The 23,647-nt window shown below is 37.4% G+C and overlaps 1 protein-coding gene across 4 annotated transcripts in view; it reads right to left on the bottom strand.

The window, feature by feature from the left end:
* Positions 1-3,584: 3,584 nt before the first annotated feature.
* SEC22A (SEC22 homolog A, vesicle trafficking protein) overlaps positions 3,585-23,647 on the bottom strand; it is a 73,241-nt gene continuing 53,178 nt past the window's right edge. For all 4 annotated transcript variants that reach the window (XM_004424497.3, XM_087439711.1, XM_087439710.1 and 1 more), the window contains 2 exons: positions 14,707-14,772; positions 3,585-6,195 (listed from right to left, as the gene is read on the bottom strand). In XM_004424497.3, coding sequence (XP_004424554.1) covers positions 5,995-6,195; positions 14,707-14,772 — 267 coding nt within the window. In that variant the 3' untranslated portion in view covers positions 3,585-5,994. The remainder of the gene's footprint in view (positions 6,196-14,706; positions 14,773-23,647) is intronic.

The following is a 23,647-nucleotide window of genomic DNA, read 5'->3' as shown; positions in this document are numbered from 1 at the left end:
ACCTTCTATTTTTTTGCTTAATGTTTTCAGATATAGGGATGACTGAAAGAAGAATTACCCCATATTAAAGAACCAATCTATTCTGGCCTTCAGCCAGAAAAAGTAAATGTAATACATGAATCACCAATGAAGCTTTGACATTCTATATCAAGAATCATTCATGAGTTAGTTTTATTACAAAGACTAAGCTGTATTCCTCCTTGCCCTAAAATCTAAGGCACACTCAAGGTTCACTATACCTCTTGCAGCCATCTGTCCTATGTCACTGCCATAATATAGGAATTTTAGGAAACTATTTTACTCAGTCTAGGATATCTACCTTGCGGGAGTTAGCACTGATCAGGTCTCTTTTATTAAAAAGGTAATGTAGATTACTTGTATATATATTCCAACATATATTCCTTAAATGTTTCAACATATTTCCATGTTGTCTAGCTTAATATTACATGGTGGTTCAGAGATGAGTTCTGAGTAAGACTGATCTGGATTGAAATCCTGGTGCCACCAAATGAGTTAGATTGTGCCTGAGGTCAAGTCGCTTAACTTCTTTAGGCCTCAGGTGTTTGTCTATAGAGTAGAAAGCCTATATAAATGCTTTCTGTGAGGATGACACGCTTATCACACACACCGCCATTTCCCCCCCATGTTGGCTTTGCCTGTTCTCACCGCTGCTGTAACAGTGTGAGCTCAGTGATTCAGTAACTCACACACACACTCAGAATTTTCTTTCTGAGATCCTCTGCAGCATAGAAAAATGAGCACCAACTTTTGAATCATTTAAACCTGAATCGCAGATTTGAACGTGCGTCTGTTTCCTCAAGTGAACATGAGACAGTGCCTCCCACCCCAGGCTGCTATTGGATTAACTATGTAGGAGGACTGAGCACTGGCCCACAAAAGGCGCTAACAAGCATTCTTATCATTAGTCCTGGGCACTGGTAGAATTCAAAGTGCAAGGGCAAAATATTGTTTGTTCAACTTTAGGCAAGGTCTTGACTACCCAGCCTCAAAGAAAAGCATTGGCACAAAGTAGGCAACAATGCAGAGCTGGGTTGGGGCTGCCAGGTACACAATGGGAAATGGATGTATGAGTCCTGTTTCCTACTGTCAGATGGGGCCTGAATATGCTCCTGCTGTGTGACGCTGGCATTGCTGTGCTGCGGGATGCAGGAGAAAAGGGCAAATGTGAGCCGTGGGCGAGGGTGCGCTGAAAATACAGCTTGTTGCCAAGGAAACAGCAAGGAACAATTTGTAAGGCTAGGGTATTGATTTCAGGAACTCTTTGAGAACTAAGCTTGTTCTCTCCTTGAGTTTCCTACAGCCTCTAGTTGTGCTGAGACTATTTATTATACACCGGTACTGCACATGCAGAAGAAAACGTGTGCACACACGTCAACACCACTCACTGTTCACAAGCAAAGAGGATACAAGCCACATGGCTTCCGAGCACAGAGTGCTTCGACGCTGTGATTTCATCTGCCAAATAAAGTAACCTAGAAAGCCTGGCCACTCAAGGAAGAGATGTTACAAGAGTGGCAGCCACAGACACTGCTTCTCTTTGAAAAGCTCAATTCTCAAACAGGAGACTGCAATATGCCAGTACTCAGCAGTAGTCCCAGAACACTGATGAAGATGATCAGACACTTCTAACCCTAATTAATAAGACCAGAAGAGTTAAATTCTCAGCTCATGCAGACTTTATACACAAACTCATTCATAGTCCTTGGAGTGGGAGAGGCTTCTTTTATTAACCTTTAGGTAGGATATACTAAAGCCAATTTAAACCAAAAATCAGGTTTGATTTTACCACAGCATTTTTAGGCAGAAAGATTCCATTTCCTTAAAAATGATAAAGCAGAAAAATACAGAGGCAGCTTTACCATAGACAAAGAAAGCAGCCCAGAACAATACCCTGTAATTTGTGGTCAGGCTAAGTGTTCAATTTGGTCTGAGTGGTGACTGCTTTTGAAATGACTTATTGTTCTTTTACCACATACTCTATGATAGCTCTAACTTTTAAGGTGGACAAAAAGTCTGTTAAAATAATAACAAGAAAGGTAAAGACACACACACACACACACTTTGTTGTGTCTCTTGGAAATCCAACAGCTCAGAGTGGGTTCTTGGGTTACTTACTAAGCCTTTTGGAATAAAGGCCAAGCAACTGCCTTTCTGGTAAGCAGCTAACCTCAGGAGGAAGCACTTCTCTGACAAGGTTAAGGCTCATATGATAAATGTGGTCTCTGTGGAACCTTGATAAATCAGTCCTCTAATGAGATTCCAGACATGGCCTAACACAAATGGAGCCATGCATTTCTCCAGACTGGATTCTGCTGTGAAAAAGACCACATTTAATACAAAATAAATCCACTAATCCAGGGACAGGACATTCACTTCATATAAGTTATAAAATTACAAAATTAGGTAAAGGCTCTCCAAGTATCCAGGCATTTGTCTCAAATAGATTTTCAAGCTTTAACACAGATGCTTATTTTTAGCTTAGGATAGGAATTCTTACTTATGGGAACAAAATCCTCCATTAACCACACAAAAAACCCCTGAAATGAAAGCCTGTGAAAATTGGTTAAAGTTGAGGATCTAAGGCACAATCATAACACACAAATGTGCATAAAACAATTAAGGATTTTGTTCATTTTAGCATTTCACAGGACCCCCAAGTGCGAGCATTTTTACCAGGAAGAGGTCCCTCCTGAGGAACTGTGTGCTTTGACTTACAGATAGAGCTAGGGTGATGCGAAACTTGTTTCCCTTCTTCTAGCCGTGACTTCTGGGAAGCTCAAGAGTCAAATTTTACATCCAATAACAGCACGGTGTTCAACCTTCCTTCCATTTTCATTGGTCTTTTCTCCCCTTTCTGTTCATATTTTATTAACATGATTGTATATTCCTTTTCTTGGTATGCTGCTTCAAATTCTTTCGGGAAAGAGGCCAGGTATAAACACATTTCAAATACAGACCAACAAAGCAAGCAAATATTGCAAGTACTTTTAGGATATAAAAGAGTATCTTTGCCCTCTTAGCACACCTTCCAAAAAGGAGTGTTTCAAAATTACCTTAATTAAGATAAATACACAGAGATTTGACAATAGCAGGCCTGAGCTCATTATTTTAAGAAGTCCCCAATTCCTTGATCTTACCAAGAACAGACACATTCCCTGAATATAATCTGAGTTATCTTCATTAGTTTCCACTCTAGTGGGAACAGCCCAGGACTAAGAGATTAGAAGTTGTGTGTGTTTAGCTCTGTGAGCCCTCAGGTGAGTCACTAACATCTGATTACCTTAGTTTCCCTCTTCACAACAGGAGGACAATACTATTTCCTCTACACTACAGAACTAATGATTAGGTAAATGTAGACTTGTTCTTAGAAGGAAAAGTGCAGTATAAATGTTATACACCTTAAAGGCCTGAGGGATTCTCTCTCAAGAGCTTAAGGACTTCTTTACACTCAGGGCAAAAATTTTTCATTCCAAATTCCTAGTTTCTTTGGCAACAGCATGATAAAGGCAGGGAAGTTATATAAACACTCAGAAATTGCAGGCACCAAATAATGAAAGAAAGCATTTCTATACATAAAACATTATTTATACCTGTTTTCATTTTTTACATTAAGATGTAAACATCCCCTTATCCAAAATAGCTGGTGAAAAAACAAAACAAAAACAAAAAACAAATTAAGCCTTTAAAGATAGCTGGTGAGTTTTCAAGTGTCCTTGCTGAAGAGATCCAAATATCAAACATTTTTACTCAATAATTCAATGATAAGGAGAACTAAACTGGTAAGAGAGCTATAAAATATCAATATATAGCAAAACCACAGTTAACCAGAATGCTCCAACTTCCTGGTTGACTATTTACAAGAAAACTTTTATTGTTTTAACCATTAGTAATTGAATCACTTCACTTTCCTGGCTCGGTAAGTACAAAATACCAAACATAAATCAATTTTATTTTGATGATTTAGGGTCATGTGGTACCCTGGAGTATCTCTCAGAATATACATAATTTCTATGCAGTTTTGTTAGAGGCAGAAAATTGAACTGGAGTTTCTCATTTTAAATAAATCCCTGATGCCTCATTCTCCTAAAAGAAGAGTGCAGCAAAAAGATTCTGGATAAGCAAGATTTTGCGGTTGTAGACATACATACCTACGAATACTTGTTCTGGCAAACAAGGTAGTTCAGTGACTTTACCCTCCTGGACTTTTCTTCTACTTACTAAATACGTCCAGGGACATGAATTATACATAATGGGTCAACTATTTTTCCAGATATCAAATTTTAGTACCTTATGAATTCCTTGTTTGGAATCCTTTCTTTAAAAAACAAAAGAAAATCACGCATGAAGATAACTTCCAAATCTAGGAGAGTTCTAGATTTTGCTAATGGAATCAAACTGTGCTTCCTATATTATTAATTCATAACTGCTTGAACAATCTTTATAATGTTATCAAAAAGCAAGTAAGTTCTCTAAGATACTAGGTGCTTAACTCCTCAAAGCCATAAAATAATAAGAGTCGCTGGGAGAAAAGTCACCTCTGATTTTCTTAGCACAGTTCAGTGTCCCCACAGTGCAGGACCCACACCACTGGTGGCACATAAGATGATTTTAGGTGGTACACAACACGGAATTAAATAATGCTGAATCACAGTGAGAATGTCATTCCCTTTACACTTTTCTTTTATCCTTCTGTTTTAATTCTACAGAGAGAGCCCCATTTTGGTGCTGGGTCACATCTCTCTCACTCCAACAAAGAGCGAGCAGGCCTCTTGGATTCAGAGCCGTGGCAGGCATTAGTATCTAGCTAGAATTTAATAACATTTTTTGTTTTAATTTTATTTATTTTGTAGTTACCTTTTATTTATGGCAAACTCATGCTGGTTTTCCTCTTGGAGTAGAGATTAGTTTCTTTTATAAATATTTTAAGGGGCCGGCCCAGTGGCGCAGTGGTTAAGTGCACGCACTCTGTCTCGGCAGCCCGGGGTTTGCAGGTTGGGATCCTGCACACCATTTGTCAAGCCATGCTGTGGCGGCATCCCACATAAAGTAGAGGAAGATGGGCACGGATGTTAGCCCAGGGCCAGTATTCCTCAGCAAAAAGAGGAGGATTGGCGACAGATGTTAGCTCAGGGCTGATCTTCCTCACACACACAAAAAAAACAAAACAAACAAACAAAAATATTTTAAAATTTAAAAGATAAATATTAAGTAAATAATAGTATATGTACTGCTTATGTGACTGAAGTTTGGGAAACAATGGCTATAATGTAACAAATCATATTTTTAAAAAGTGATTTCGAAAGAAACTACAAGTGTGGTCTAAAAAGGAAACATGTCAATGTATTTTCAATACTTGTGATGTTCCAGAGATGAGTTTACCACAGCCTTCTACGTCAGGGGATTTCCAGAGTTAAGATTCAAGTAAAAATAAAAAAGAACCAATCCCACACCATCCTGGACTTCACAAACTCATGGTACCATAAATACGCTAATAATCTGACATTTAGCAAGTCATTTGTTTTAAACATAAACTTTCCAATTTACTGCAGCATCTTTTTATTTGCTCTCTACTAACGCCTCACAAAGGCAAACCTAGGTGGTGAGCTCCTGCTTGGTCCTCAGAGCAAGTACCACATCTATTTTTTGATTGAACTCTTCAGAAGGATTTGGGCCTGCTGGCTGATCTTCCAATGGCGTCTGACTTCTTTCACTGTTACAGCCCCGCAGAGAGAAGTCGTCTTTTCCGACTCTGAATAATAATCTTACGGCCAACATTCTTCTGAGAGGAGTTTGCCTAGCAGGTATTGCATGCTCCCAAGCATGCCATGCTGACTTAAAATAAAAAGGACAGTTGGAGAGAAAGAAAGCAGAGCTTCTCGTTTGTGGTGAACAGTTTCTTTATCACAGTGGCAGTTAAGATATGCTCCCTCCTCTTTCCCCCGGCAGCCAAGGCAGTATGTCTGAAGGACGGTGTCAAACATCATAATCAGGAGCCTTGCCCTGGGCTTGCCTTAGCCAGATCTGCAGTGTAACGAACGCTCCCACAGTCACGTGAAAGAAAAGCTGCCAGAGGTTGCGCAGTTCATAGAGATACATGTTGCATAGACAGATTAAGCCAAAAGTCAAAAAAGATTTGACATTCCGCCAGCCGGTGTAGTAGACAAGTAAATAACACTGTTCAAAATATAAATGAAAGATGATTAGGGTTACAAGAAAAGAAACAGAGGCTTCTACTATAAAATTGTAACAGGCCACAGAGTAAAATATGAGAGTGCAATAAGGAGATTTTTCATCTACAGATAAGATAATGTAACATCTTCAAGATATTCAGCTATGAAAGCTCTACAGTTAGAAAGGGAAATAGATTTTTTCTTTTATGTTTTTCATTTTCTAAAAGAAAAGGCATTTTGCGTCATATTTAAAATGGACATACAATTAGATGACTCCCTTGCAAACAGGCTGGGCAAATTCCTCAAGGGGACCGGCGAATAAGAAGCATTCTCAGGGTCTGAGGGGGTTCCATCTCTCATTCCCATCCCAGAAAAGTACTAAAAGCTCAAACAAGCCATCTTATATAACCTGAATCTGAATACTAATGAAATCAACAAATTTACTGATCCCCCATTGAGTGCAAGGAACTAAGCTACATAGAGGATCTGAGTGAACATTCGAAGGAGAATTCATTAAACAGATATTTATTGAGGGCCTGCTACAAATCAGGCATTGTTCTTTAGTTTTAAGTAAGCAAATAAAGCCCTTGCTCACATGGAGCTTACATTCTGGTGGAGGGAGAAAGATTATAAACATTTTATATATATAATATCAAATACTTATATCTTGAAAAAGATAAAACAGAAAAAGAAAACAGAGAAGGCAGTGAGTGCTATTTTAGAAATTACAGTAAAGAAAGTACTCCCCCCCCAAAAAACCTGGCATTCACCTTTTCCTGCTTCATTTTTCTCCACAACATACTATAAACACACTTTAAAAATATGGTTGTTTTATTTGTCATCTATATTCTTCCAATAGAATCTATGCTTCATGAGAGAAGAGATTTTTGACTGTCTTGTTCATTCATTTATCTCATGTGTCCAGAACAATGCCCGGCAGATAAGTGCTCAATAAAAATTTGTTGAATAAATGGATTGTTTTCTAGAAGGTATCTAAAATTCACAATCTGGTATAGAAATTATATGTGATCACAATGTCTTAAGAAAGAAGCACAGGTCTCTGTGTGAAACTGTATCCAGACTTCAGAATAGGAAGGACATTAGAGTGTTTGTGACAATGCAGAAAGACCGTGGAAATGTCCTGTTAAATGTGTTTACTTCTTATAAAAATTAGGACTTCACTTACTTAAAAAGAAGACTGCTGTCCCAGCAAAATGAATTGGAAGCACTTATTTTATCTGATTTGCACTGTGCAAAAAAAGCTGAAAAAAACTCTTTCTTTTGAAATAATTTTAGACTTAGAGAAAAGTTGCAAAACTAGTAGAGTTCCTGTATACCAATCTTCACCCTGCTCCCCCAATGTCACCCTCGTACGTAACCATGGTATAGTCATTAAACCATATAATTAACACTGAAACAATGCTATTAACTAATCTACATACCTTGTTTGAATTTTGCCTGTTGTCCCACTAGAGCCCTTTTTCTGGTCCAGAATCCAATCTAGGATTCCATATCGCATTTAGTTGTCACATCTCCCCAAATTTGTAACAGCTCAAGTCTGTCTTTGTTTTTTCATGACCTTGACAGTCTTGAAGAGTATTGATCAGTTATTTTGTAGAATGTCCCTTAAATTTGGTTTGTCTGATGTTTTCTCAAGACTGAAGTGAAAATATGCAGTTTTGGCAAGAAAACCACAGAAGGTGATGTACAATATGTCTTATTACTGGTGATGTTAACTTTGATCTCTTGGTAAGGTGGTGTCTGACAGCTTTCTCCACTGTGAAGTTACTATTTTTCCCTTTGTCACTAGTAAGTATCCTGTAGGAGGCGAAATAGAGACATTCTCAGGTGAAAGAAGACTAAGAGAATCTGTTGCCTACAGATGTACCCTAAAAGAACGGCTAAAGGAAGTTCTCTAAACAGAAAGCAAACAATAAAGAAGGAACCTTGGTACACTGGGAAAGTAAAAAGCACACAGCCGGCAAAAATACAGGGAGCTCTCCTGCTCCCAAGTTTTCTAAATTATGTTTGATGGTTGAAGTAAAAATTATAACAATGATGTGGTTCTAAGTATATGCAGAGGAAATATTTAAGACAATTATATTATAAACAGAGGAGGGCAAAGGGACATAAAGGGAGGTACAGTTTCTGTGCTTCACTTGAACTAGCAAAACAACAATACCAGAAAACTGTGATAAGTATGTGTAATGTAATATCTAGAGCAGCTATTTAACAAGCTATACAAAGACATACACTCAAAAACACTGCAGATAAATCAAAATGGAGTTCTAAAAAAATGTTCAGGGGCTGGCCCGGTGGCATAGTGGTTAAGTTTGTGCGCTCTGCTTCGGCGGCCTGGGGTTCGTGGGTTTGGATCCATGGCTTGACCACTCATCAGGCCATGCTGTGGTGGCATCCCACATACAAAATAGAGGAAGACTGGCACAGACGTCAGCTCAGAGCAAATCTTCCTCAGCAAAAAGAGGAGGATTGACAACAGATGTTAGCTCATGGCCAATCTTCCTCACCAAAAAAAAAAAAAAAAAAGTTCAAGTAATCCACAGGAAGAAAAAGAAAATAGAAAAATGAAAAACAGAAAACAAAAAATAAGATGGCAGACTTAAGCCCTAACATATCAATAATTACATTAAACGTAAATGGCTTAAATATAGCAATTAAAAGACAGAGACTGGGGGCCAGCCCCAGTGGCCTAGTGGTTAAGTTTGGTGCGCTCCACTTTGACAGCCTGGGTTCGGTTCCCAGGTGCAGACCTACACCACTTGTCAGCAGTCATGCTGAGGCAGCGACTCATATACAAAATAGAGGAAGACTGGCACAGATGTTAGCTCAGGGGAATCTTCCTCAAGCAAAAAGAGGAAGATTGGCAACCGATGTTAGCTCAGGGCAAATCTTCCTCAGGAAAAAAAAAAAAAGACAGAGATTGGCAGTGTGGATTGAAAAACAAATCAACTCTATGTTGTCTACCAGAAACTCATTTCAAATGATACAGGCAAGTTGAAAGTAAAAGAATGGAAAAGGATATATCATACAAACATTAACCGAAAGAAAGCAGGAGAGGCTATATCAATGTCAGATAAATACAAAAACATTTCAAAGAAAAGAAAATAACTAGGGATAGAGAGGCATATTATATAATGATAAATGGATCAATCCACCAAGAAGGCACAGCAATCCTAAATGTGTATGAACCAAACAACAGAGCTGCAAAATATGTGAAGCAAAAACTGACAGAACTGAAATGAGAAATATACAAATCCACAATTAGAGGTGAAAACTTCAATACTCCGCTCAACAATTGATAGAACAACTAGACAGAAAATCAGCAAGGATACAGAAAAACTCAATAACACCATCAATCAATAGGATGTAATCAGGGCTGGCCCCGTGGCTTAGCGGTTAAGTGCGCGGGCTCCGCTGCTGGCGGCCCGGGTTTGGATCCCGGGCGTGCACGGACGCACTGCTTCTCCGGCCATGCTGAGGCCGCGTCCCACATACAGCAACTAGAAGGATGTGCAGCTATGACATACAACAATCTACTGGGGCTTTGGAGGGAAAAAAAAAATAAAATAAAATCTTAAAAAAAAAAAAAAAGGATGTAATCAACATCTATAGAACACTCACTCCATAACAGGAGAATGCACATTCTGTTCAAGTGCCCTTGGGACATATACCAAGATAGACCATCTTCTGGGCCACAGAACAAACCTTTACAAATTTAAAAGAACTAAAATCACACAGAGTGTGTTTTCCAATCACAGTGGAATCAAACTAAAAATCAATATGGAAGAAAATCGGAAAATCTCCAAACACTTGGAAACTAAACAACACAAATCTAAATAATCCATAGGTCAAAGAGGAAGTCACAAGGAAAAAATTTTTTAAATACATTGAATTAAAGAAAAAGGAAAATACAACATATCAAAATTTATAGGACACAGCTAATGAAGTGCTAAGAGGAAATTTTACAACACTAAATGTATATATTACAAAAGAGAAAATTCTCAACTCAATCATCTAAGCTCCTATCTCAAGAACCTAGGAAAAGCTGAGCCAAATAAGCCCAAAGCAAAGCAAGCATGAGGAAGAAAATAATAAAAGAGGATAAATCAATAAAATAGAAAATAGGAAAAAAACAATAAAACAAAGAGCAGTTTCTTTGAAAAGATCAATGAAATCAAGTAAGACTGACAAAGAAAAAGAGAGAGAAGACATAAATTACCAATATGAGGAATAAAACAGAGACTATCACTACAGAACCTACAGACATCAAAAGGATAGTAAGGAAATACTACAAACAACTCCACACACATAAATTTGATAACAGATGAAATAGACCACTTCCTTATAAAACACACACTACCATAATTCACCCATTAGAAAACAGATAATTTGAATAGCCCTATAACTATTAAGAAAATTTAATTTAAGACATATTATACAGATACAGTAATCAAAACTCTGTGATACTGGCAGAGGGACGGACACATAGATCAATGGAACAGAATACACAACCCAGAAATAGACCCACACAAATATGCCCAACCGATTTGTGGCAAAAGACGCAAAAGCAATTCAGTGGAGGAAAAAACAGACTTTTCAACAAAAGGTGCTGGAGCAACTGGCCATCCATCCATAGGCAAAGAACAAAAAAATCCTCAATCTAGTCTAAGTCTCACTTCTTATACAATCTTATACAAAACTTAATTCAAAATAGATCATGAACTTAAATGTAAAACATAAAACTATAAAACTTTTAGAAAGAAACATAAGAGAAAATCTTTAGAATCTGAGGTAGGCAAAGAGTTCTTAGACTTGACACCACAAACATGATCCATAAAAGGAAAAATTAATAAAATGAACTTTATCAAAATTAAAAACTTTACTCTGCGAAAGACCCAGTTAAGAGGCTGAAAGACAAGCTACGGACTGGGAGAAGATTTGCAAACTACATATCTGACAAAGGACTAATGTCTAGAATATATAAAGAACTCTCAAACTTGACAGTAAAAAATAAACAATCCAATTAGAAAACAGGCAACAGACATGAACAGATATTTCACCCAAGAGGATATACAGATGACAAATAAGCAATTGAAACGATGTTCAACCATTATTAACCAGAGAAATGCAAATTAAAACCATAATGAGGTATCGTTAAACACCTATCTGAATGGCTAAAATAAAAAATCGTGATCACACCAAATGCTGGAGAGGGTGCAGAGAAACTGGATCATTCACAGAAAGCTGGTGGGAATGTAAAATGGTATGCCACTCTACAAAACATACTCATCTCTTAATAAAACTAAGCATGCAACTACCATATGACCTAGCAATTGCACTCCTGGGCATTTATCTCAGAGAAATAAGGACTTGTCTTCACACAAACACCTGTACATGAATGTTTATAACAGCTTATTTATAATAGACAAAAATTGGAAACAACTCAGATGTCCTTCAATGGGTGAACAATTAAACTGGGTACATCAATACCACCAAATACTATTCAGCAATAAAAAGGAACAAATCCACTGATATATACAACAACTTGGATGTATCTCCAGATAATTATGCTGAGTAAAAAAATGCCAATCACAAAAGGTGACATACTATATGGTTACATTTATATAACATACTTAAAAATGAGAAAATTATAGAAATGCAGAACACATTAGTGGTTGCCAGAGATTAAGGAGCAGGAGAAAAGTGGATGTGGCTACAAAAGGGCAACATAAGGGGTCCTTGTGGCAATTGGAATGTTCTATATCTTGACTGCATCAACATCAATACTCTGGTTGTGATATCATATTATAGTTTTGCAAGATGGTACCACTGGGGGGGAACCAGGTAAAGATTATATAGGATCTTTCTTACAACTCCATGTGAATCTACAATTATCTCAAAAAGTTTAATAAGAAAAACAACTTTACACACACATATTTGTCTGCAACTTACTTTACAGACAACCAATATACACACTATATGCAAACACATATAGAGAGTAAGATAAAGCAAGGATTGGCGACTCTAGGTGTACCAGTCTTTCAACTTTTCTGTAAGTTTGAAAGTTTTCAAAATAATACATTGAGGGAAAAGGAACAGTCTCTAGTTGCTTCACAGATCCTTTGATTTCCTATTTGAAACGTTGCATATCAAGATTACTCTTAACTGGCTGAGCTCTGTGCTTCCATCAGCACTCACAGCCTGGAGAAAAAGGCAACAAACCACGTAGTAGCAGCCTTTGAGGTTTGATCTATTAAAAAATATCCTGGGGCTGGCCCCGTGGCTTAGCAGTTAAGGGCGCGTGCTCCACTACTGGTGGCCCGGGTTCGGATCCCGGGCGCATACCGACGCACTGCTTGTCAGGCCATGCTGAGGCCGCATCCCACATACAGCAACTAGAAGGATGTGCAACTATGACATGCAACTATCTACTGGGGCTTTGGGGAGAAAAAGGGAAAAAAAGGAAGAGGATTGGCAATAGATGTTAGCTCAGGGCCGGTCTTCCTCAGCAAAAAGAGGAGGACTGGCATGGATGTTAGCCCAGGGCTGATCTTCTTCACAAAAAGAAAAAGCTACTCTTAAAAAAAAAATATCCTGACAACTGGCAATAGAGCATGTTATATGGTAAATGTAATCACTTAAGTTTTACTGTAGAAAACAACAGCATTGTTATTACTTTGCTCAGTTTATTTGGAAAGCATGCAGTTTCATGCCTGTCAATATGAAGGAAATTGGTTCCTTGCTTTCCTTTTTTAAAGCATGAATTTGTTTACTTCTCTCAAGTAAAAGAACACCTGAGTGACACTGCTCCACCATGAGGACTCTTAGAACTCCTTTCAGCTGTTCTGGGAAACGTAACAGAGGTGTGTATCTACAGGCAAGAGCACTGGTTCTAGAGTCACACAGACCTGGGTTCAAGTCACTGACTGGTTATAAGAAATGGCTAGGCCTCAGTGAAAAATGACATATCATGATAACAGGATTAGTATGGGACTTTCCTCAAGGATTTAATGGTACAAGGAATGTAAAGGGCTTAGCACAAAGTAAGAGCTCAATACATTCTGCTATTATTATTAGCACTTAAAATTATTTCATTAAGACAAAACAGCCAAAAGTATACTTTACAAGAATAATTACGAAATTATTTTAAAGTTAATATTTACCTCACATTGTTTTAGAATCATATGAGATAATGCATATAAAAGTTATAAAATTATAATTTTATAGCACTATAAAAAGTATACAAATATAGGAATATTGTTTAGAGACAGTATGATATAGTGGAAAGACCATGATATTTAAAATCAGAAGACTCAGAGTTCAGTCCTGACTGCACCACTTACTGGCTATGTGATCTCGATAGTACTGAAACTGCCTTGGCTTTCTCATTTTCAAAAATGAGATAATATCCTCTGTGTGACAGGATTATACAGATTAAAGTAGAAAATCTACACAAGAATACTTCATAAAGTAAATCACTATGACATTAAAAAATACAAGTTTTCACATTTCCTGCACGAAATATCATTCATTATAATTAAATTTATCAAATTTTCCAGAAAAAAAATTTCTGATGATAACAGACATGATTAAGAAAAATTAGAGGATTTTAAAAAATGGGGCCACTGAAACTAAAATTCCTACTATGTCTTTACATAAAAGTCAAATGCAAATATTCAAAATATTTCCCTAAAGTTTTCTACTGTTTTTTTTATGCAAGCCAGAGAAATGTGCCGCTTATAAAAGTTAAGTCAAAAGACCTTGCTTGCTCTAACATGTTTTAGCCCAGACATTCATGAGTTTGGGTAATTGGCATGATTACTCCTCCCTTCCCTATAAATCTGTGCCTCCTCTGGTCTTGGAAATGCAAGTACCCATCTCCCTATCACCCAGGCGCAAAACTCCTCCTCCCTCAAGTCTCATATCTATTCTGTCTTCAAGTCCTAGCGAGTCTTCCTTCTCAATGTCCTTTTTTTTTCCTATTCCTACCATTGCCATGGTTTAGGCTCTCATTACCTTCTGCCTGAAGTAATGGAATCACCTCCCAACTAATTTCCTGGCTTCTGGTCTCTCTGCTCTGATAATCCATCCTAGTCATCACTGCTAAATTAAATATCCTAAAATCCTGCTTTTTCTGCTTCCTATTCAAAGACTTTCCCAAAAGTACCAAATCCTCAGCCTGGAGCATAAGCAGAGCCTGGAAGCTAAATAATCAGTCATCAGAAAATCTAGGAGTAGCCTTTACTGCCACAGGCAGAGGACACACTGCCCCTGACGCCCGGCACAGGACGGGGTGAACACTGAGTTCACTGGGATCTACATGCACTCAAAATGGAGATACAAGTCACAAAGCTAACAGAGGCTCAAATTAAAAGAGAGGCAAAGAACTGAGACATTATTTTTATTTATTTAAAGTATACAAGTAATTATTAGAATTGATACCTGAAATAAACAATAATGGAAAAGTGTTTCTTAAAAATGGGAGAGAACCTACCTGGTAAAGGCAAGCTGCTGTTCCGAGGAAAAACGCAACGATGTAATTAAAATCCTCACCATCACTCTGCAAAAACAAAATAAAAAATTACTTTTTTTCTGGTGGGAGCCCACTTCCAAAAACAATCCATCGTGATAGGACACAACAACGTTTATGCACAAATGGTCAAAGTTTTCACAAAATGGTATATAAAAATTCTCAAGAGTCCTAAAACAGAAACATAAAATATATCATAAGAACCAAGGAGTCTAAGGTAGAGAAAGACTACCAGTGCTCCTCTACGTCTTGGCCTCTCCGTCAATTTCATTTTACCCAAGAGAAGATGAAAGCCAATGGGAAAAAGTTCCTGTGTAATGTAAAAAGCCTCTCTTCTCTCTACTAAAGAAACCATATAAAAATGCACCCCAGTGGCCTATAAAGTTAGTCCTGCTCACTAGGGTCACTGTTTGACTCAAATAAATATTGACAAACTTTACTATCTAGTAAGCACATCACTGAATTGTCCAATAATTTGACATGATTAAAAAAAAAAACAACTGAAAAACTACCATCCACTAGAGTGTGCTGAATCCCAATGAGAAAAGTTAGTCATACATGCTATGCTAGAAAAACAGCCACCCAGAGGAAAAGCAGAGACAGATCATGCATAGAGTATTTCTTTTAAAAGAAAACTAATGGAGACATGTCACAAGCCATATTTTCCTATTCCTTTTTGATTCCTCTTAAATATGTACATTTATCACTTCTTTCAATGTTTTTATGAAGTAGAACATAAAGACTAGGCAGGAGCATTAAATTTCTTTCTTCCAGGCAGGAGCATTAAATTTATCCCTTATTTTAGAAAAAATATCTTTATACAATGAAAAATTCCACAAGACATGGGAGTGTCTCTTATGACCATGTCTTCATGAAACAATATAAAGAGAAAATTCCTTTTCCACTTGCTATTGGGCAATAGAACTGACTATAAGGCAGAGGGAGAGTGGCTTATCCTAGCGAGACGATCTTAAAATAGGAACCATTAATCTGTCTGGGATGCTTAGGCCAGTTCTACCCCAGAGGCAGAGAAGGTCAACACGAAACCTTTATACTTTAATAATTCTAAGACTTTAAATAAGTTCTGATTAATTATTTTCTTCTGATAAATAAATGGCAAGCAATAGGATATATCGGAGCATATGAGGACGCCATTTGGTGTAAAGCTAATTCGGCCTGAGTTTGTTTTTCCAAAAGGGCCTGTTTCCTTTGAACATGCACTGTGTATCTGCTTTACCATGTCCCAAAGAGAAGAGTAAATGCCCTTAAGATAAGGATGCAACTTCCCCCACATTGGCATTTCCAGAGGGATAAGCATTTCTCCCTAGGCTAGGATTTGATTGCTGTGCTCATCCTGTGACCACCCAACTTGAAACAACAGACCTGCTACCTGCCCCGCCCACTGAGACAGCAGACCTGCTACCCGCTGTGTCCATCAATTGCTGTACCAACAGGGCAATCTGGCAGGGCAATCTTGTGGCTATTGTCAAAGGGACATTGCAATCATATGCGATACATGCTCTTTGAGGGTATATAACTGCTCTGTACACCCCACTTCTTTGGTGTCCTTCCTTCCTTGGGGAAGGAAGGCCCTGGGCTATATGGTCCTCAAAAGTTGGCTAATAATAAACTCACCCCAATTTTGATTTATAGATTGATTATGGATTATTTGCATCAACACTTCCTTAGTCCTTTTTTTTAAAAATTATCTTCTTTCTTAATAAAAAAGTTCATGTTCATTGCAGAGAATTTGGAAACCGGAATTTTACAAAGAAGAAATTCACATAGTCCATAATGCCACAACTATGGGAGAATTACTGCTAACCGTTTCATGTACTTCCCTCCAATCTTTTATGTACAAAAATATATGTACATTTTTAGGAGACAGCCCGGTGGTGTAGTGGTTAGGTTTGCGTGCTCCGCTTCGGTGGCCCGGGGTCCGCAGGTTCGGATCCTGGACGCAAACCTACGGACCGCTCATCAAGCCATGCTGTGGCAGGTGTCCCACATATAAAGTAGAGGAAGATGGGCATGGATGTCAGCCCAGGGCCAATCTTCCTCAGCAAAAAGAGGAGGATTGGCAACAGATGTTAGCTCAGGGCTATCTTCCTCACAAAAACACATACAAAATATATATATATATGTACATTTTTAATAAATGGCATCATACTTTTCTATACTGCCTTTTAGTACTTCATATTATAAACACTTTCTCAAGATAGTAAATACTCCTCATCCACATGATTTGTAAGGATTATATCACCTTTCATTGTGGGGATACACCATAATTTAATTATTGTCCCTATAATCGGACATTATTTTTCCTCTAAGTTTACACTATCACTTTATAACTCTCTTAATTGCCCTCTGGAACACTTAAGAGCGTGTTTCTGGAGTCAGATCTAGGTTTAAATTTTTACTTACTAGCTGTATGATCTTGGACTATTTATTTAACCTCAATTTCCTTTTTTGAAAAATAAAAGTTGTAGAGATTAAATGAAATATTTGCGAACACACAGAACAGTAACTGGCACACAATAAGTACTAAAAACATCTGATAACCTCCCTCTTCCTGAGGTTACTGTCTGCATTACTCATCAGATAATCAAATTACCTTTCACAATTGTTTAAACCTCTAATGTACACTGGCCTTATCTTCTCAATTAGACCCTAACCTTTCTTCAAGTCAGAAAATAAATCTTACTACTTGCACGAAACTGTACAGACAGTAGGAATTCAACAAATGCATGCCAAATTGAGTTGAGCTTGAAAAATTTTTATTTCTCCTTGCTAAAGAGATTATTGATAAACATATTCTTCCATTCAATAAATATTTATTAAGCACTTACGGGCCAGGTACTGTGTTACTGGGTTACTGTCTATACCCAGGATAGAAACCAAGTAAGTCCATACCAACTCAGGGAGCTCACGCTCTACTCAAGAAGGCAAATGCATAAACCAACAATTCCCACCCAAAGTGATAACTGACGAGATAGGTGTGTGTACAGGGTGCTAAGGGAGGCTACTGGAGATACAGCTAATACTGCCTGGAGAAAAAAGAGTCAGGCAAGGTTTGCCAGAGGAAGTAAAGCTTAATCTGAGTATTGAAGTATGAACTGACAAGGCAGACAAGGTAGGAAGAGAATTCCAGGCAAGGAGAATAGCACATGCAGTCTCAACGAAGGAAGAGGCTAGGATGACTCCAAGGTTTGTGTTTAGGCAACATTTGAATGATACCATTCACTAAATTGGGAATAGTGAAGGAAAAGTACATTTGAGAGCAATAAAAATTGAGTTCACTTTAGACATGCTATTTTGGAGTTGCTAGTGGGACATCCAAATAATTTATTTAGTAGATATTTAAGTCGGCTTCAGGGAAGAGTTTGACCTAGAGATCTAGTTTAGCAGTCATCTATTTAAATAGAAGTTGAATGAAACAAAGGCCTATGACAACCAAGTGCAAGTCCTAATTCTTGATTGGCAACTAGATTGGAGAGAAAAAAAACACTATAAAGGATATTTTGGGTCAACTGTGGAAATTCAAATATAAATATTATGTTAGACAACACTGCACTGATCTTAAATTTCTTTGGTGTAATAAAGACATTGTGATTATGCAGGGGAAGGTCCCAGTCCTTAAGACATACATATTGAATAATTTTGGAATAAACTGTATGATACCTATAATATTACTTTCAAATGATTCAGCAAAAAAAGGAAAGACAGAAAGGAAGAAAGGTAGGTAGGTAGGTATACAGGTGAATGTTAATTGTCTTGTTTTTTTAAACCATCCTGTAAGTTTGAATTCTTTCAAAACAAAATGTTGTGCGGTCGGGGGAAAAGATACAAATGAAAAAAAAAATGCTATGCAGCCACTACAAAGAATGTAATAGATCTCTGTATCCTGATATGAAATGATCATCTACATACTGTTAGGTAGAAAAAGATGCAAATCAGTATAAAGAGTATATAGAAATAATTTTGAAATAATAATTACATAAGTAAATATATAAATACATGTACCAAGATATGCACATAATCTCTCTAGAAGGATACATCAGGGGTTGATTCTGGGGAGGAGAAATGGCAAGAGAATTACTTATTGTGAAAATTACAGGCTTTGAAATTTAACATGTGCACATTTTACTGTGTGGATATATATGTGTGGATGTGTGTGTATGCACATGTATTAACTTTATTTTAAAAAGGCCATTATGAAAATATCTAAGAAGAAGGTGTAGAGTTAGAAGAATATAAAGCCAAGGACAGACCACTGGAGAACACCACTATTTAAAGGACAGGGGGAGGAAGAAAGTTTACCAAATGAAGTGAGGAAGAGCAAGAGAAAGGGGAAAAAAAAAAAAAACAGGAGAAAATTGTTTCATAGAAATGAAGGGATGAGAGAATGTCAAGAAGAATAATGTAACACATCAAGCTATTAATGGTGATTTATTTTATTTGCTTCTAAGTTCTCTCAAATAAACATTATTTTTGAAATTAAAGAATGAATTATTTTTAAAAGGAAGAACTGAACAGTATGTGAGATGAGGCAGAGAGGGCACACGGGACAAGGCCTCAAGAGTGGCTGCAATATGTGGCAATCAGAAGGAAGCTGGTGAGCTTACTGGTCAGCCACCGTTTGAAAGAATTATGAGAGCAGAAAACAGATCACAGTAGACCAAGATCTACTGTGAAGGGAGATCACAGAGAAGGGAGGTAAGGTAGTGGGGACAACAAACGTGGTCTACTCTTTCAAAAAATTAGAAGGGAACATACAACAAGAGGTATTTTGGGTTTTCTGCTTGTTTTTTAAAGATTGGCAGGCTATAACAAGTTTATGGGCTGAGAAAAAAGAGCCAGTAGAGAGGAAGCAGATGAAATTTAGGTGAGGAAATCACTAGAGGTTGGGGTCGGGTGCGGCAGAGGTTCATAGAGGGAACAGAAGTGGGAGCAGGGGCGTGGACAGAGGCAGGGATGGAGGCAGGGCAGGGCAGGGAAGGAGTGGGTAGAGGTAAGGAATTCAAATAAAAATTTTACAAACATCACATTCACCTTTGGGGGATGCTAAGGTACCAATGCCTTGCTTTGAAAACTAACAAATAAAGGGAAAGAAGATATTTTTTAAAGGTGAAGATGAAGAAGTAAGCAGAGGCTTCATATAACAGCCACACAATATAGTAAGATGATACTATTAAAAATGTTTGTACTAATTGGGAAAAATTCACTTTTTAATCTTAAGTGAAAAAAGGACAAAATTATATAATGGATATATATATACAAGTATATATATGAATATGTATTATCTGTGTGTGTGTGTGTATATGTATACAAAACAGAAAATTTGGGGATGATTTTTATTTTCTTCTTTATACATTTTCCCTCAACTCTTTAACAATGAGCACAGAATCAGGAAAAATACTTTTCTTTGGAAAGAAAGCAAGCATTGCATCTTAGCAAAGATATCATGCCACTAAATAAATAGATAACCTTCCATTGAGTTTTAACAGGTATGTAATTTCTTTAAAAGTTATTTACAAATCTATAAGAAATAAAGAACTCAAGGAATAAAAGCAAGTTGATTACTTCTGCTTTGTAGTAGCCATTACAAACAATTTTAGAATCAGAGAGTCTTAGAACTTTAGTACTGAAGTGGTCCTTGAACAAACCTTCACCTTGCAGAACAGGAAAACGAGATCCAAGAAGGTAAAGTAACTCATCCAAGGTCACCAAGTTCGTTACTGGCAGATGGGAACCAGTTATCCTGACTTCCAGGCTAGCATATCTACCGCTATATCAGGATACTCAATTTTTTTCTACTGCACCACATGCAAATTATTTCTAGGTTGGCATCAGCCTAATTAATACTGTTGTTTCAAGGCTGATCCTTGAAGGAACACAGACAATGTAAACCCAATGTGATAAAAGTTTATGCATTCATAATGAGGTGCCAACTCACAATAAACTTATTAACATCTCTAAACTCAGAACAAAGTTAGGAAATGAGTGAAAATCATCTAATTTACACATTACTGTGAACATCAAATCAAATTTATCAACCTAAAAAAAAACTATACTCATCCTAAACCTCCCCAGTCTGAACTTTCAAAGAAAAACTTCAGTGCTATATATTTTAATGAATCTCTCATTTTTACTCTAAGAGGCAATTATTAATCTAGAAGAAATGAACTTGTGCTGAATCTTCAAACAACATTAACAGTATACAGGAATGTTGATTCATGTGGGTTCTCAAATTTAAATGTGCCTCAGGCACCAAATTACATACTAGAAGATAAATGTGGGAATCACTTTTAGCATTCAAAAAGAGGGTTTAGAATTCATGGCCTTAAAAAAGTAAACTTTAATATCGATATATTGCTCACACTCAGGAAATACACTACACATTTTCAGCCAGATCTAAAAATATGATCCCCAAATAAATCCTTTGCTCTTAAATCAAGTTTTAGAGAAATGTTGAAGCCACTTAATCTGGGTACTGCCTTTCCACCTCCTCTATCACCACCATGATCTGAATAACTCCACCGCAGATAACTTCAAAATAGATAAAGGTTTAAGTTCCATGTCCTGGAATTTGCACTCAAATCTATATAACAGACCACCTCAAAAAGATCTACTTTTACTGACCAAACATTATCTACAGTGACTCCAGAGATTACTCCTAACATAAAATACAATGATGAACCAGAGAGAAAGCTTAGAGTATGTCTTAAATTCAATGGCTTTAGTAAGAATAAAAAGGACTTTTATCTAATACAAGTCATGGACAATGATAAAATAGACTCTAATGAGGGAAAGTGAAAAGTGAAAGACCTCAGGTCACCAATTTTGTGTGTATTTTCTTTCAGGTTAATCCGGGCTATAAAGAATGTACTTGTTGAAATTAATCTAGTTTGCACTCCTAACGCTACCCTGCTTAAAACTCTAGTTTATCACAGTGCCCCCTGCACTCCGACATTTAATTTTCTCCTTTGTTAGCCTATCATCCATTCCATCTTTTAGGACACGGAATCCTTAGAAGGCAGATACTTCCAACGCTACACAGTGCTCCTCATTTCTGCTCATAACAAAACAAGGAAAAATATTTCCAAGCACCAGTCACTTACCAGAACATTTTTCTCTATATAGATGTAAAATCCCCAATAACTCGAGCAATATGAATCTCTACTTTTGGTCCAGTAAATTTCCAACAGCAGTGATTCTCATTTAGGTGAGAGAATTGGAGTCTGCTGGAAAATCTTTTAAAGCTACCAATGGGTGATAAACTATCTGTGGACTACATTACCCCCCACTTTGCATTCTGTTGTCCCCTCACTCCTCTCTCTGAGCATCACTGTTTTAGGAACCTCAACTACTGATGAGTGTATGTGGAATACGTCAGGTGGGTTATGGTAGAACAAAGATTTAAAACAATGCTAAGGGAACAACATAACCAGGTGCCCCTAGTTTCCAGATAGCTAAGAATCCCATATGGACCAATTTAGTTTCCTGGATGAAGTGAGAAAGAAATATTGTTGGAATAAACTTACTCTAGGACACCTGTGAAAAAGAAAGGACCCCCCCCCATACCAACAGAGAGACATATCTTCAAAGATACAATTATCCAGAGAGTCCCCAAATTATAAATGATCTACTAATAAAAAAGACCACTCTAACATTTTCCCCATTCATAATTTAGCCCATGCCTCTTTCACATCCCACTACCACAATTTAAAGGAACTGTGTAAAACAAACAAAAAACTTTCAAGCTTCTAGGGAAACTGTAGACTCTAAATAGAGGCAGAAGAAGCTACAAAACCCAGGGAAAATGCTCAGGTTCCCCTTACCCCCTCATTGAAACATTTACCTTTACTCTGCCTGAAACTTTTGTTACGTGAAAATCTATTAAGTTGGGTTAACAAAAGTTGTCTTTTTTTTCTGCTAGCATAATAGGTGCTAATAAATATTCGTTTTTATTATTTATAACCAGAATAAGTAATATATTCATATGGTTCAAAGAGTACAAATAATATATAAAAAGATATACATTGTGAAGTACCTCATTTCCCCCTTGCTTCCCACCTGTCCAGTTCCCACCACATTTATTAGTTTATCTTTCCACAGTTTATTTATGCAAATTTATGTAAATTAAAACACATTGTTATTTTTCCAAGCCCATCTTTGGTGGGGGTAGTTGGGGTTGAGCTGAGAGGGACTGGTGGGTGCAAGGTCAGAGGACCTGGACTGTTTGTCTCTCTCGCTGGTTTTCTCAAAATGGCCACTGTTCTCAGAGGGCACAAAATTGTACATCTGACCTTGAAACATGAATCAGATTCCCGAACCCAGGCTCCGTTCTGGCTGGGGCTCTGAGGTCCCCACCTGGCCTATGTGAAGGGGAAGACTAAGCCCCTCCATGAGAAGAGATGGCATAATCCACCGTTTCCTAAGAATGGGCTGGGTGCATCAGGCTGTACTTTAACTGCTAAGTGGAGCCACACCTATCAAAAGAACATCAAAGCCCAGAGAACATTCCTCCCTTTCCGGTCTTTCTTTTAATGCTAGCATGTGCTGTTTTTTTTGTTTTTTTTTTAATTAATAGACTTTTATCTTTAGAGCAGTTTTAGGTTTACAGGAAATTAAGCAGATAGTACAGAGAGTTCTCTCTCCTCTGCTCAATTTCCTCTGTTATTAACATCTTGACTTAACGTGGTGCATTTGTTACACTGATGAACCAATAGTGACACATGATTATTAACTAAAGTCCATAGTTTATGTTAGGGTTCACTCTTTGTTTTTCTATGGGTTTCAACAAAGGTATAATGACATGTATCCACCACTACAGTTACAGAACAGTTTCACTGTCCTAAAAATCTCATGATCCAACTATTTATCCCTTCCTCCCTCCCTCCCA

The sequence above is a fragment of the Ceratotherium simum genome, chromosome 15 (genome assembly GCF_057802395.1).
Source record: "Ceratotherium simum simum isolate JZ-2026a chromosome 15, ASM5780239v1, whole genome shotgun sequence".
Classification (NCBI taxonomy): domain Eukaryota; kingdom Metazoa; phylum Chordata; class Mammalia; order Perissodactyla; family Rhinocerotidae; genus Ceratotherium; species Ceratotherium simum.
The sequence above is the reverse complement of the archived record's forward strand: the minus strand, read 5'-3'. Positions and strand labels throughout refer to the sequence as shown.